We start from the raw sequence: 16,724 nt of genomic DNA on the forward strand, positions 1-16,724 counted from the left end.
AGTAATGGTGTTGTTTACTTTTTGCTCCATTACACGTCAGCAAAATACAATTATTAACCTACTTGTATTCGTCTGTGTTCACCAAGTTGAAGGGGAGGAGATTTTTCTCCATCATTCTCGTTAGCTTGCGAGTAATGTTGTTACTCTCCTCCTCACTCATCTTGCTGCGCTCTGCGTTATACCTCGCCATGGTAAATGGGTTAACGCTCTGTGCTACAGAGCAAACACTGCCCTGGTCACTCTGGCTGTCATCATCTGAAATAGGATAACGTTAACATTATCTTAATTCACATCTTGCAAGCACTAGTTTATTAGACAGACCTGCAAACTCTGGAGTGGTGTAGGCTACAAGATACCGTTAACGTTATCAGACAAATACAAAAAGGCCAACGTTAACGTTACCGTTAGCCACTGACTATGCTTAGGTATAAGACATAAGAGGTAACGTTAGCTACAAGTGAGCAGATATGGAAATTAACCGGCAACAGTTAACGTTAGTTACTCACCGGCACTATCACTTGGACTGCAGGTTGAAGCAGAGGAAGAGGGGTGTGCTTCGTCATCTCTGTCGCTGCTTCTCCATGTGTCGAAGACGCGACACATTTCTCCAACCTCCAGGTTATGTACGGCCTGAACATGTTTCAACATGTTTGTTGTACTGCTCCCCTTACAGGAAAGCGAAGCCTGGCAATAATTGCAGATAGCCGTTTCCTCGTCGTATTTCTTAGTAAAGTGAAGCCATGCCTTGGAGCGTTTTTTTCCGGTCCATTGTTGTTGCTGCTTCTGTATCTGCCGCCGAATGACTGAGCTACGTCATTTCCTGTGACGTGCCACAAAACATTTCCTGTGACATGGGATTTGTTCCCAGGGATTTGAATAAAGAACCAAATCTTTTTCTTTACTATAGTGGCTTCGATAACGGGAACCATTTCTCAAAAAGGGATTCGAATCCATGGAATCGGTTCTTTCGGGAGAACCAGTTTTCGAACATCATCCCTACTCACAGGTGTCAAACTCAAGGTCTGGGGGGCAAATCTGGCCCGCCACATCATTTAAAATGGCCCGCCATGTCATTTTACGAGTCCTCCGCATCCAGCCAAAAAAGGCTGGAAATGATTAGGCACTTTATGACGAAGTGCATGCATTTTTCTTTCAATTTTGACAGAAAAATGTACTGCATTTAATTGCATACCGTATTTTTCGTACCGTAGGGCGCACCGGATTGAAAGGCGCACCGCCGATGAGCGGGTCTATTCAGGTCTATTTTCATACAAAAGGCGCACCGGATTATAAGGCACATTAAAGGGGCCATATTATGATTTTTTTCTAAATGTAAAACACTATCTTGTGGTCTACATAACATGTAGCGGTTGTTCTTTGGTCAAAATGTTGCATAGATTATGTTTTACAGCAGTGGTCCCCAACCTTTTTGTAGCTGCGGACCGGTCAACGCGGGGGGGGGGGGTGTTTTTTTTTTTTTATAAAGAAATACAATCATGTGTGCTTACGGACTGTGTCCCTGCAAACTGTATTGATATACATTGATATATAGTGTATATATTGTGTTTTTATGTTGATTTAACAAAACAAAAAAAATAACAAAAACAAATTTTTTTTTTTTTTTTTTTTCTTGTGCTGCCCAGTACCAATCGGTGGTTGGGGACCACTGTTTTACGGATCATTTTCAAGTAGCTTTCTGACAGTCTCTTCAGGATGCGCCGTTTTGTGGGCGGTCTTATTTACGTGGCTCACCTTCGGCAGCATCTTCTCCCCGTCATCTTTGTTGTAGCGGTGTAGCGTGCAAGGACGGGAGTGGAAGAAGTGTCAAAAGATGGAGCTAACTGTTTTAATGACATTCAGACTTTATTTAAATCAATAACGGAGCAGCATCTTCTCATCTGTGGCTAATGCAACATCGACGACGGAGATGTGTACCGTGAAAAACAGTCCGATCGGAACCCTCTAATAACTAAAGTTTCGTGGGTGAATAATGTAAACCCACTACAGTTTTTTAACGTTTTGATAGCTAATCTACTGACAGATATTGTCATGATCTGTGGGCTGGATCATGTTTTTTGTTATTTTTTGTTAGTTTTGGAATCTTTTAGTTCCTGTTTGCGCTCCCTTGTTTGTTTAGTTACCATGGCGACTTATTAGTTTCACCTGCCTCATGTGTTCGGGACACGCACTTGCTCTAATCAAGAGACTATTGTTTAAGCCTGTCTTTGCCAGTTAGTCGGCTGGCGTCATTGCTTGTGTCATGCGATTGTTTGCTTCATGCCTTGCCAAGTAAGTTTTGTTTGTTCATGCCACAGTTAGCGAGTTTTTGTTTCATGTCCATAGTTCAGGCTAAGTGTTAGCGTATGTTTCCTGCTTTAGTTTTATGTCCCTTAGCCTCTCGTGCAATCGGCACGCTTTCCTTTTGTTTTAGTTCCTGACTTTAGTCCTGTGTAGGATTTATTAATTAATAAATATGTTCCTACCTTCAAGTCCTGTCCGAAATAGTCCGTTTGCGTCCTGGGAGAACAAACCTCGCAGTAAGTTGCAAAAACCCCCCCGTTATGACAGATATAAGTAAGAACTTTTTGCTACTTTATATTAGAAATGGCAACAGCAGAAGATGAATGCCACATAAGAAGGTAGAGGAAAAAAAGAAGCTTATGACTACGATGTTAGCACAGACTACAATGGCGGACGCGAGCACATTTTCAGGACTTATGCAGATCCCAAATACACATCAGCAGGTACCAGAAGGTAAGAAAAGTTTGTTTTGTATAATATGTTTGCTAATAGGTGCTGTTTTGCGGTCTTTATACATACACCATAATAATACTCGTATGTTTAATGCTCCGACAATCCATCAAGTGGTGCGGCTTCACAGCTTACCGAAGTCATACTAAAAACATTTTGACAGATTTTTGAACGCCGTGTGTAATGTTCTATATTCTCAATGGAACATTTATAGTTTTGGTGTTGTTTACTGGCGTCATCTTGCAGTTTACACGTATCTCTTATGTATGACTGCCATCTACTGGTCACACTTATCATTACACAATGTGCCAAATAAAATTGCTTCGAGGTCGGTAAGCACAACCAGAATCATGCCGTACATTAGGCGTATCGGGTTATCAGGGGCACTGTCGATTTTTGAGAAAATTAAAAGATTTTAAGTGCGCCTTATAGTACAAAAATACAGTATGTTGTTCAGGTTCAAATTGTATCTGATCTTGCAACAAGCAAAGCAAGGTATCTATAAATATACTAATGAAAAAAAGATTCCTATGAAAATTATGTAATAACCGTCAGTCTACCCCAGGGCAGCTGTGGCTACAAATGTAGCTTACCACCACCAGGTGTGAATGAAAGATGGGTTCCCATTATCTGTGAGCGCTTTGAGTATCTAATAATAGAAAAGCGCAATATAAAATCTAATCCATTATTATTATTATTATTATTATTATTAACAACTATTATATTCATATACAGTATATTCATGGCCTTCCGAGTAGAGCCGTATTTGCGATGCCAAGTTGCCAATTGCGATGTGGCCCTCAATCAAAACGAGTTTGACGCCCCAGTTATAGATGATAGAACATCAATACAGATGATGACAGGGGAGTGTCAGGTCCGAAGATATCTCTTGCTGTTGTTACATTGCTTTTCCTTTCAATAATACACGGTTGACAAATGTATGCAGTTCGATGATTGTTGTGTCTGTTCTCAGAGTGACGGTTACAGCAGCTTGCAACATGGACTTCAGTCGCTTCCCTCTGGATTCTCAGACTTGTTCACTGGAGTTAGAGAGCTGTGAGTAGAATTTGAATTATCTATTCGTCCCTACCTCCATCCTTCCATTCCGCTTATCCTGCTCAGACTAGTCAGGAGGCTGACTTAGGGAACGAGACAGTAGCAGGGTGTGCGCACATACAGTATAGATAGATAGATAGATGCGTCTTCAATTAACCAAACTTACATTATTTTCGGTTTATCTTAAGTTTCTGGGCGACCGTTCTACCATCTGAACCACAGCGCCCAATTATTTATTAATATTTTAAGAATATCGTCTGTTATTTTAAAAAAAAGCATGTTGTCAACTAGGGCTGGGCGATATGGCCTTTTTATAATATCTCGATATTTTTAGGCCGTGTCGCGATTCACAATATATATCTCGATATTTTGCCTTAGCCTTGAATGAACACTTGATGCATATAATGACAGCAGTAAGATGATTCTATGTGTCTACATTAAAACATTCTTCTTCATACTGCATTAATATTTGCTACTTTTAAACTTTCATGCAGAGAGGGAAATCACAACTAAGTCAATTGACCAAAAGTGTATTTATTAAACAGTTATTAATCAGTGGCACAAACATTCATGTCATTTCCAAAACAGAAAGTGCAAGATTGTCAGAGACATTTTAAAACAAGCTATGATTGCACTTTTGTGCATGATGTCACTAAGATGACATATCAAAACAACACTAAATTAAAGTGCACTTTTTGTACAGAACGCCACTACAATAGTTTAAAACAAATAAAGTGCACTTTTGTGCATGATGTCATACAAGATATTTCAATAACTGTCAAATAAAAATGAGCTGCATAATAGGAAATCAAATCGCTATGTGGTAGGTTACTGCGGACGTTATCTCTTTCTGTTGTTCACTATTTTTTTCATACGGTGTTGATGTGGAAATAGTTGCCTCTGCATTTTGTTGGTGTGGCACCGAACGGAGATGTTGACATGCGGAGTAAGCACTCTTCATTCTCTAGCGGGTGACTTTTCAAATGATACTACATATTAGCAGTAATGCTACTTTTTGTAGCAACGCTTTTGCCCCACACTTGACAAATTACGGTTGTCTGTTCGACATATTCCCACTTGAAGCCAAACCACCGCCAGACGATGGACCCTTGCTGTTTTTCTTGGGAATTAATTCTTCCTTCATTAGTTACCAGATTCGCACCTTTTTTTTCTCGTATTACCACTCGCACCACAGCTAACGTTACCCATGCTGCTACCTCTCTGCTCTGCGAGGGCGTATACGTATGTGACGTATGTAAGAAGGTGCGCTTGTTTTTATGTCTCTGTGAGAAGGAGAGACAAGAAAGAGTGATAAAAGCCTGTAGTGTAATGCCCGCAGCTAAAAGCAACTGCGTAAGAACGTATACACGAATATCACAATATAGTCATTTTCTTAATCGCACAGAGACAAACCCGCGATATATCGAGTATATCGATATATCGCCCAGCCCTATTGTCAACCACAGTCTCTTATGTTTATAGCATCCATTCTTATTCCAAACACTGTGTGAGGACATGTATTGTGTTTCACAGACGCATACACGGACGAAGACCTGATGCTCTACTGGAAAAGTGGTGATGAGTCACTGAGTACCGATGATCGCATTTCCTTGTCACAGTTCCTCATCCAGAAGTTTCACACCACATCTCGCTTGGCCTTCTACAGCAGCACAGGTGGGTTACCAATGTCCCAAGCAGTGTTCGGAAAAACGGCATTACATAATAAAAGCGTTACTAGGGCTGGGCAATAAAATTGCCGTATTTTCCGCACCATAGGACGCACCGGATTATAAGGCGCACTGCTGATAAATGTCTATTTTCGATCTTTTTTCATATATAAAGCGCACCGGATTATAGGGCACATAAAAGGAGTCTTATTTATTTTTTATTGTTTTATAAATGTAAAAGACTTCCTTGTGGTCTACATAACATGTAATGGTGGTTCTTTGGTCAAAATGTTGCATAGATGATGTTTTACAGATCCTCTTCAAGCCGCTTTCTGACAGTCGCTTCTGGATCCGCCGTTTTGTGGGCGGTCTTATTTACGTGGCTCACCTTCGGCAGCGTCTTTTCTCCGTCATCTTTGTTGTAGCGGTGTAGCGTGCAAGGACAGGGGTGGAAGAAGTGTCAAAAGATGGAGCTAACTGTTTTAATGACATTCAGACTTTACTTCAATCAATAACAGAGCAGCGTCTCCTCATCCGGAAACAACAATAACGCCGGAAATGTGTCCCTTGAAAAACTGTCCGACCGGAGCTCTCTAATAACTAAAGTTCCTTGGGTGAATAATGTAAACTCACTACACCGGTATGTTTTAGCGCTTTCATGCCGAGTTTACGGACAGATATAAGTAAGAACTAAAGATGTCCGATAATGGCTTTTTTGCCGATATTCCGATATTGTCCAACTCTTTATTTCCGGTTCCGATATCAACCGATACCGATATATACAGTCGTGGAATTAACACATTATTATGCCTAATTTTGTTGTGATGCCTCGCAGGATGCATTAAACAATGTAACTTTACCATGAATTGATTAACGTGGACCACGACTTAAACAAGTTGAAAAACGTATTCAGGTGTTACCATTTAGTGGTCAATTGTATGGAATATGTACTATACTGTGCAATCTACTAATACAAGTTTCAATCAATCAATCAAAAACAAGGTTTTCCAAAATAAGAGAACCACTTCAACTCCAGTTTTGGAAAAAAAAGTACCAACATGGCACTGCCATATTTATTATTGAAGTCACAAACATGCCTCAAAACAGCAGCTTGGAATTTGGGACATGCTCTCCCTGAGATAATCCTAATACCCAATACAACTATGGGAAATACTATACTTTGACTTTCACAAAGTGCATTATTATATGTAGAGAGGGTCCACAGCTTCAGGTACCTTGGAGTCCACATCTCTAATGACTTCTCCTGGACAGTCAACACCACATCAATCATCAAGAAGGCTGAGCAGCGGCTACACTTCCTTAGAGTCCTCGGGAAGTACAACCTGAAGCCTGACCTGCTGCTGACCTTCTACCGCTCGTCCATCGAGAGCCTGCTGACCTACTGTATTACGGTATGGTACGGCAGCTGCACTGCAGCAGACAGGGAGAGGCTGCAAAGAGTGGTCAAGACGGCTCAGAAGATCATCGGCCGCCCTCTCCCCTCTCTGACGGACATCTACACCTCCCGCTGCCTCAACAGAGCCAGTGCCATCATCAAAGACAGCACCCACCCTGGCTCTGACCTGTTCCACCTGCTGCCCTCTGGGAAGCGCTACAGGTGCATTAAAACCAAAACAAACAGGCTAAAGAACAGCTTCTTCCCCAGGGCCATAACCATCCTGAACGGACTGCCCCATTGTCCCTCATAACTGCCTTCTCTTCGGTGCAATAACCCATTCCACCAACCACCCTGTTTTTGTTTTGTTTTTTCATGTATATATTCATTTCACACCATATTCATTGCACTTCTACATTTTTTTAATTTTTATATATTTTCACATTGTTTTTCTAGCATGCACACATCGCACTGTATGGAATGGCCTCAATCTCGTTACCTTGCGTAATGACAATAAAGCTGATTCTGATTCTGATTTTTTTTTTTTTTAAACATGCCTCAAAACAACAGCTACAAAAACAATGAAGGCACACAGCTTCAGTCCAGAGTATACTAGAGCATACTTGCCAACCTTGAGACCGCCGAATTTGGGAGATGGGGGTGGGGGGGCGGTGTTGAGGTGGGTTGTTTGGTGTGGGTGTGTGGCGCATATTTGTAACCGTGTTAAAGTTGTTTATACGGCCGCCCTCAGTGTGACCTGTATGGCTGTTGATCAAGTATGCCTTGCATTCACTTGTGTGTGTGTGTGTGTAAAAGCCGCATATATTATGTGACTGGGCCGGCACGCTGTTGGTATTGAAGGAAAGCTGAGGTGACGACAGGTTGTAGAGGACGCTAAAGGCAGTGCCTTTAAGGCACGCCCCCAATAATGTTGTCCGGGTGGAAATCGGGAGAATGGTTGCCCCGGGAGATTTTCGGGAGGGGCACTGAAATTCGGGAGTCTCCCGGGAAAATCGGGAGGTTGAAACCGATACCGATAATTTCCGATATTACATTTTAAAGCATTTATCGGCCGATATTATCGGACATCTCTAGTAAGAACTTCACACTACTTTATATTAGAAATGGCAACAGCGGAGGATGAATGTCCCATAACAAGAAGATAGGGAAAAAGAAGAAGCTTATCGACTACGGTGTCGGAGGCGCGCAATTTTTCAGGATTTATGCAGATCCTAAATACAGATCAGCAGGTACCAGAAGGTAAGAAAAGTTGTTTTGCATAATATTGCGAAACAAAATGCCAGATAATGTGTCTTACCTTATACACACACCATAATAACACTCGTATGTTGAAGCACAGTACAATCCATCAAGCGGTGCGGCTTCATAGCTTACCAAAGTCGTACTAAAACATTTTGATAGATTTTTGAGCGCCGTGTGTAATGTTATATATTTTCAATGGAACATATAAAATGTTGGTGTGGTTTACTTGAGTCATATTGCCATCATATTGCAATCTACATGTATCTCTTATGTTTGACTGCCATCTACTGGTCACACTTATCTTTACACAAGTACAAAATAAAATTGCTTCGAGGTCGGTAAGCAAAACCAGAATTATTCCGTACATTAGGCGCACTGTCGAGTTTTGAGGGGGAAAAAGGATTTTAAGTGCGCCTTATAGTCCGGAAAATACGGTATATCAATATAAATTGCGATAGACACGTAATCGATCTCAATAGAAAATATATTTTCTGTTTTTATTCCTCATCGAAAAAGAACGGAAGTTGCGAAGCAAGGTTGGTTGCCTGAACAAAGGCACTCACTTTCTGCCTTAATAGCTGAGGGATTATAATCAGAGGAAGGGTACATTTGAAATAAAAATGTTTACATTTAATATTATTTTTCTCATGGTCCCTTTTTTCGATAGGTCACAAACAATATGAAAGCTGGTCATGTAACTCTTCTCTCACTGTGTTTGCAGGCTGGTACAATCGGCTGTACATCAACTTCACTCTGAGACGCCACATCTTCTTCTTCCTGCTGCAGACCTATTTTCCAGCCACTCTGATGGTGATGCTATCATGGGTGTCCTTCTGGATCGACCGTCGGGCTGTGCCAGCCAGAGTTTCTTTGGGTGATTAAAACATCCTTTACCCCTTTGGGGTTCTTACCTCAACCTCAACCTTCAGTTATCTACATCTTCCTTTAGTTTACCTTCTCTTACCTACAATACTGCTCACCTTACTTACCTATTTATTACCTTATCTTATTTTATTTTACCTTCACTTACCTTCTGTTGCCTACTTCTTACCTTTTTTTCTTCTGTTACCTCCGTATTACATTATCTTACCCTATTTTACATTGGCTTACCTTCTGTTACATAATTCTCCCCTTTTTAACTTTCTGGTACCGACTTCTTACCTTATTTTTCATTGCCTTACCTTTTGTTGCCTGCTTTTTCCCTTCTCTTAACTACATATTACCTTATTTTACCTTCTCTTCCCTTATTTTACCTTTGGTTTCCTTCTGTTACCTACTTCTTACCTTCCCTTACCTTCTGTTACCTACCTGTTACCTTCTCTTACCTATTTGTAACCTTCCCCTGCCTTCTGTTACTGACTCCTTACTTTCTCTTAACTTCTTTTACCTACTTCTTATCTTATTTTACAATTTGTTACCTACCTTCTTTTGCCCTCTGTTTCCTACCTTTTACCTTATTTTGCCTATTTCTGACCCTTTCCAATCTTCTGTAACTTACTTTGTACCTTCTCTTAACTTCTGTTACCTACTTATTACTTTGTTTTACCTTCTGTTACCTCCCTTGTATCTTCTTTTACCTATTTTTAAGCTTATCCTGCCTTCTGTTGCCTACTTTTTACCTTCTCTTAACTTCTGTTACCTACGTCTTACCATCTTTTACATTCATTTACCTACTTTTTAACCTTCTTTTACTTACCTGTTACCTTCTCTTACCGATTTCTAACCTTCTCTTACTTTCTGTTACCTACTTCTTACCTTCTAACTTCTTTTACCACGTCTTATGTTGCTTTACCTTCTGTTACCTATCTATTACCTTCTTTTACCTACAGTACCTATTACCGTCTTTTACCTATTTCTAATCTTCTCGTACTTTTGGTTACCTACTTCTTACATTCTCCTATCTTCTGTTACCTACTTCTTACCTTATTTTACCTTTGGTTACCTACCTTGTAGTATCTTATCTTAGCATCTCTTACCTTCTGTACGGTTGTATATATTATAAAACCCTCATTGTAAAATTCCTTTATTTGCAAAGCTAAGAATTGTCGTATTTTACAAAATACATATCAACTTAAAAGTTGTTTATCTTACTTCAAAATGAGTTTCCTTTTTTAATACGATAATCTCATTATCTTGCGTAATGACAATAAAGCTGATTCTGATTCTGATTCTGATTCTGATACCACTTCTGTGACTGTACTCTTTTATTTATTTTTTTTAAATTTTGACATACTTAATGAACACATTAAGCCCAAAATCACACAAAAACCTAAAAACAGTGTTTTCAAAAATAGGATTATCCATCCATCCATCCATCCATCCATCTTCTTCCGCTTATCCGAGGTCGGGTCGCGGGGGCAGCAGCCTAAGCAGGGAAGCCCAGACTTCCCTCTCCCCAGCCACTTCGTCCAGCTCTTCCCGTGGGACCCCGAGGCGTTCCCAGGCCAGCCGGGAGACATAGTCTTCCCAACGTGTCCTGGGTCTTCCCCGCGGCCTCCTACCGGTCGGACGTGCCCTAAACACCTCCCTAGGGAGGCGTTCGGGTGGCATCCTGACCAGATGCCCGAACCACCTCATCTGGCTCCTCTCGATGTGGAGGAGCAGCGGCTTTACTTTGAGCTCCTCCCGGATGGCAAAGCTTCTCACCCTATCTCTAACCCTTCTCACCCTAGCCTGCCACCCGGCGGAGGAAACTCATTTCGGCCGCTTGTACCCGTGATCTTGTCCTTTCGGTCATAACCCAAAGCTCATGACCATAGGTGAGGATGGGAACGTAGATCAACCGGTAAATTGAGAGCTTTGCCTTCCGGCTCAGCTCCTTCTTCACCACAACGGATCGATACAGCGTCCGCATTACTGAAGACGCCGCACCGATCCGCTTGTCGATCTCTTCCCTCACTCGTGAACAAGACTCCGAGGTACTTGAACTCCTCCACTTGGGGCAAGATCTCCTCCCCAACCCGGAGATGGCACTCCACCCTTTTCCGGGCGAGAACCATGGACTCGGACTTGGAGGTGCTGATTCTCATCCCAGTCGCTTCACACTCAGCTGCGAACCGATCCAGTGAGAGCTGAAGATCCTGGCCAGATGAAGCCATCAGGACCACATCATCTGCAAAAAGCAGAGACCTAATCCTGCAGCCACCAAACCAGATCCCCTCAACGCCTTGACTGCGCCTAGAAATTCTGTCCATAAAAGTTATGAACAGAATCGGTGACAAAGGGCAGCCTTGGCGGAGTCCAACCCTCACTGGAAACGTGTCCGACTTACTACCGGCAATGCGGACCAAGCTCTGGCACTGATCATACAGGGAGTGGACTGCCACAATCAGACAGTCCGATACCCCGTACTCTCTGAGCACTCCCCACAGGACTTCCCGAGGGACACGGTCGAATGCCTTCTCCAAGTCCACAAAACACATGTAGACTGGTTGGGCAAACTCCCATGCACCCTCAAGGACCCTGCCGAGAGTATAGAGCTGGTCCACAGTTCCACGACCAGGACGAAAACCACACTGTTCCTCCTGAATCCGAGGTTCGACTATCCGGCGTAGCCTCCTCTCCAGTACACCCGAATAGACCTTTCCGGGAAGGCTGAGGAGTGTGATCCCACGATAGTTAGAACACACCCTCCGGTTCCCCTTCTTAAAGAGAGGAACCACCACCCCGGTCTGCCAATCCAGTGGTACCGCCCCCGATGTCCACGCGATGCTGCAGAGTCTTGTCAACCAAGACAGCCCCACAGCATCCAGAGCCTTAAGGAACTCCGGGCGGATCTCATCTACCCCCGGAGCTTTTTAACTACCTCAGCAACCTCAGCCCCAGAAATAGGAGAGCCCACCACAGACTCCCCAGGCACTGCTTCCTCATAGGAAGACGTGGAAATAGGATTATCATTATTAAAAATATATTTTTTGTCTGCGTGCATGACTTGTTAGGAATGCTCTTTGTAGCAGAGCTTGTGACGAGGTCATGTTGTGTATTTTGTGTGCAGGTATCACTACAGTGCTAACCATGTCCACCATCATCACTGGCGTCAATGCGTCCATGCCTCGGGTGTCCTACATCAAGGCAGTGGACATTTACCTCTGGGTCAGCTTCGTTTTTGTCTTCTTATCTGTGTTGGAATACGCTGCTGTCAACTACTTGTCCACCGTCCAGGACCGCCGGGAACGCAAAAGGAGAGAGCGGGCAAGATCCCAGGTACTCCCAGAGTCGTTTTTTTTTTCTTCTTTATAGATTTATTAACAAACAAAGCTCATGGACTAGACTCGTTTTGACTCGTAACCCTTCATGAAGTCATTTATTCACATAGAAAAGTATGAAGATGGATGGATCTGTCCAAGATACCGTCAATCCATGAGCCTGATTTGATGAAATGTCTTCTAAGAAAACTGATCAGGCACTTCATCTTAAAATATATCTTAAAAAGCATATTATTTAAGACAACATGCTTACAGTATTTTCTTATTTGTAAAAGACAATATATATCCCCAAAGATGCTTTAAGGCAGGGATAAAGCAAAAAGACATCAGAATGTCAAATCCATTTATTATTAGAAACGGACCAAAAAGACTTTCTAAATAAACATGTTTTTGTTTGATGGGATAATAGAAAAGTTATCAAATTAAATGTATAAATAACAAAGAACAGTCTTGGCCGTCAATCCAGTCAATGAAAAGTACATTTCCAGTGTAATTCAGAGCTCTTCTGCATATCTTAAAAATGTTGTCAACTTGTCAAACATTTTCCGATGTAATTTCACCCTGTTGACATGATGGGTAAGGACATGCTAATTCTAGAGGCCCAAAATCAAAGAGTCATATTACAGGCATATCCTAAACAGTTATTTTGGGACATGAAGAGGGCGGGGGGAAGCAGGGTAGTGGTGAGTTTGGAGTTGAATGAGAAGTGTGTGTGTTCAAAGCTTGCAAAGGATGTTTTTGTTGTTGTTGCTACTGCTGCTTTGTTGGCTACAAATACAAAAATAAAGTAGTCCGAGGCAAAACTGTCGTCTTTTCCTCGAGTCAAGTCAAGTCAGTGCCATCACAGAAATTAGCCGCACAGTTTCCTTAGCCGCAGGGTGCAAAGCGTTGGAAAAAAGTAGCGGCTTACAGTCTGGAAAACACAACATATGAAACTAGAAAGTGTCAAGTTGACTTCTTTGTATTTTGCATTGGTTTGCGTTTACTGCGATGTACAAAACCCAAAACCACGTTGTGTAAATCGTAAATAAAAACAGAATATAATGATTTGCAAATCCTTTTCAACCTATGACCACTGTCAGTAACTACAGTTGGTCGCTACAATGTACGTGCAAGTTAAAACTTTACTATGCAAACAGAAAGCCATTTATCAACAACACCCAGAAATGTTGCCGGCTTCGCTGAGCCCGAGCTCATCTAAGATGGACTGTTTTAAAGTAGGGATGTCCGATAATATCGGACTGCCGATAAATGCTTTAAAAATGTAATATCGGAAATTATCGGTATCTGTTTCAAAAGTAAAATGTATGACTTTTTAAAACGTTGCTGTGTACACGGACGTAGGGAGAAGTACAGAGCGCCAATAAACCTTAAAGGCACCGCCTTTGCGTGCCGGCCCAGTCACATAATATCTACGGCTTTTCACACACACATGTGAATGCAACGCATACTTGGTCAACAGCCATACATGTCACACTGAGGGTGGCCATATAAACAACTTTAACACTGTTACAAATATGCGCCACATTGTGAACCCACACCAAACAAGAATGACAAACACATTTCGGGAGAACATCCGCGCCGTAACACAACAGAACAAATACCCAGAACCCCTTGCAGCACTAACTCTTCCAGGACACTACAATATACACCCCCCCCTACCCCCTACCCCGCCCACCTCAACCTCCTCATGCTCTCTCAGGGAGAGAATGTCCCAAATTCCAAGCTGCTGTTTTGAGGCATGTTAAAAAAAATAATGCACTTTGTGACTTCAATAATAAATATGGCAGTGCCATGTTGGCATTTTTTTCCATAACTTGAGTTTATTTATTTTGGAAAACCTTGTTACATTGTTTAATGCATCCAGCGGGGCATCACAACAAAATTAGGCATAATAATGTGTTAATTCCACGACTGTATATATCGGTATCGGCTGATATCGGAATCTGTAATTAAGAGTTGGACAATATCGGATATCGGCAAAAAAGCCATTATCGGACATCTCTAATTCAAAGTGTAAAAGTGTTCTGTGGTCTGACGAGTCCACATTTCAAATTGTTTTTGGAAACTGTGGACGTTGTGTCCTCCGGACCAAAGAGGAAAAGAACCATCCGGATTGTTATAGGCGCAAAGTTGAAAAGCCAGCATCTGTGATGGTATGGGGGTGTATTAGTGCCCAAGACATGGGTAACTTACACATCTGTGAAGGCGCCATTAATGCTGAAAGGTACATACAGGTTTTGGAGCAACATATGTTGCCATCCAAGCAACGTTATCATGGACGCCCCTGCTTATTTCAGCAAGACAATGCCAAGCCACGTGTTACAACAGCATGGCTTCATAGTAATAAAGTGCGGGTACTAGACTGGCCTGCCTGTAGTCCAGACCTGTCTCCCATTGAAAATGTGTGGCGCATTATGAAGCCTAAAATACCACGATGGAGACCCCGGATTGTTGAACAACTTATGCTGTACATCAAGCAAGAATGGGAAAGAATTCCACCTGAAAAGCTTCAAAAATTGGTCTTCTCAGTTCCCAAACGTTTACTGAGTGTTGTTAAAAGGAAAGGCCATGTAACACAGTGGTAAAAATGCCCCTGTGCCCAATTTTTTTGCAATGTGTTGCTGCCATTAAATTCTAAGTTAATTATTCTTTGCAAAAAAAAATTAAGTTTCTCAGTGTGAACATTAAGTATCTTGTCTTTGCAGTCTATTTAATTGAATATAAGTTGAAAATGATTTGCAAATCATTGTATTCTGTTTTTATTTACCATTTACACAACGTGCCAACTTCACTGCTTTTGGGTTTTTTGAACTATGTGACAATAATAAAGCAATATCTGGCATATTTCAGTCGCTGCCATGCACGTGCGGGATCTCCCAGACAAGAACCATGGCCATGTTGGACGGCACCTACAGCGAGGCGGACACCAACAGCCTCGCGGGATACACGGAAGAGCCGCTGGAGGAGGAGGAGGAGGAGGTAGCAGAGAAGGTAGAACATATGGTGGTTCACCTGTCAGTCAGCAGTGAGTCCACAACCACCAAGAAGAAGAAGAGTCTCCGCGGTCTAAACATCATACAGAACACGCACGCAATAGATAAATATTCACGCATGATTTTTCCTGGTTCCTATATTTTCTTCAACCTGATCTACTGGTCTGTCTACTGCTGAAACACTTTTTCAACAACTTTTCTACTTCACTGTCTGCAAGTTTTAGTGCTAAGACTCACAAATGTCAGTTGTTTTTTTTCACGCAGCAACGTGAACGTCCATGAAGAGAAGAAGAAGAATTTTTATTTGACAATGAAAGACTTTCTATTTACATTCTTGTCGTGGTGGTCCTCCATTTTTGTAACCACATTGATGAAAATGCCAAATATCAATTCATGAAAATATATATACAGTATGACTAATGGTTGTTTAATAATTATATATATATATGACTGATAGCTATGTATATTGAATATATTGTGACAAATAGCTATTAATTAGATATGACTAATAACTACTAATTATACATGACAATAGGTGTTTGTTAATTATATATATGACTAATACCTGTTTGTTATTTATGAGACCGATAGTTATTCAATATAAAGTTATGACTACCGGTAATAGCTATTTATTAATTTATATATGACAGAATTATTTATTTATTATTATGACTGACACCTATTATTTGATATACTGTATTACTGCTTTGTATTATATATATGACTGATAACTATTGATTATTTATATTATTGATAACTATGAATTATCTGTATGACTGATGGCTATTAATTATATGTAGATGATAGCTGTTTATTTATTATATTCAACTGATAACTATTATATACTGTGTGACTGATAACTACTTATTGATTATAATATGATAATATCTATTATATATGACTGATAACAATTAGTTATATGACTGATAGCTAATTGTATATATGATTGGTAACTTAATTATTACTGTATATATATGACTGACAGCTATTTAACAATTTTAGATATGATTGATACTTGTTTTTTTTTATATATAACTGATAATTATTAATTGTAATTAGTGATACCAATGTATCATAAATATTCATTTTAATCATACATATATATAAGATTGCCAACTTAACATATAGCTATCATTCATATATATATATATATATATATATATATATATATATATAAAATAAAAACTGATCATGCTGTAATAATTGTGTGAATGTTAACGGTCATTTGTGTCATTAATTATGTAATGAAATACTTCAATTTATAATTGGTATTCTGTTAAATATGTTGATACAGAACTTTCAATACAACATCAAAACCTTGATGTATCATTGTTTACATTTCTCACAATTCAATATTTCATATTTATTCAGCATTTACACACCATTTTTT

The 16,724-nt window shown here is 40.6% G+C and overlaps 1 protein-coding gene across 2 annotated transcripts in view; it reads left to right on the forward strand.

Annotated features, from left to right (window-relative positions):
- gabrr2a (gamma-aminobutyric acid type A receptor subunit rho2a) overlaps positions 1–16,426 on the forward strand; it is a 45,619-nt gene extending 29,193 nt beyond the window's left edge. For both annotated transcript variants that reach the window (XM_061968990.1, XM_061968991.1), the window contains 5 exons: positions 3,725–3,807; positions 5,341–5,481; positions 8,855–9,007; positions 12,128–12,336; positions 15,192–16,426. In XM_061968990.1, the coding sequence (XP_061824974.1) occupies positions 3,725–3,807; positions 5,341–5,481; positions 8,855–9,007; positions 12,128–12,336; positions 15,192–15,512 (907 nt within the window). In that variant the 3' untranslated portion in view covers positions 15,513–16,426. The remainder of the gene's footprint in view (positions 1–3,724; positions 3,808–5,340; positions 5,482–8,854; positions 9,008–12,127; positions 12,337–15,191) is intronic.
- Positions 16,427–16,724: the final 298 nt, after the last annotated feature.

The sequence above is a fragment of the Nerophis lumbriciformis genome, linkage group LG08 (genome assembly GCF_033978685.3).
Source record: "Nerophis lumbriciformis linkage group LG08, RoL_Nlum_v2.1, whole genome shotgun sequence".
Lineage (NCBI taxonomy): Eukaryota > Metazoa > Chordata > Actinopteri > Syngnathiformes > Syngnathidae > Nerophis > Nerophis lumbriciformis.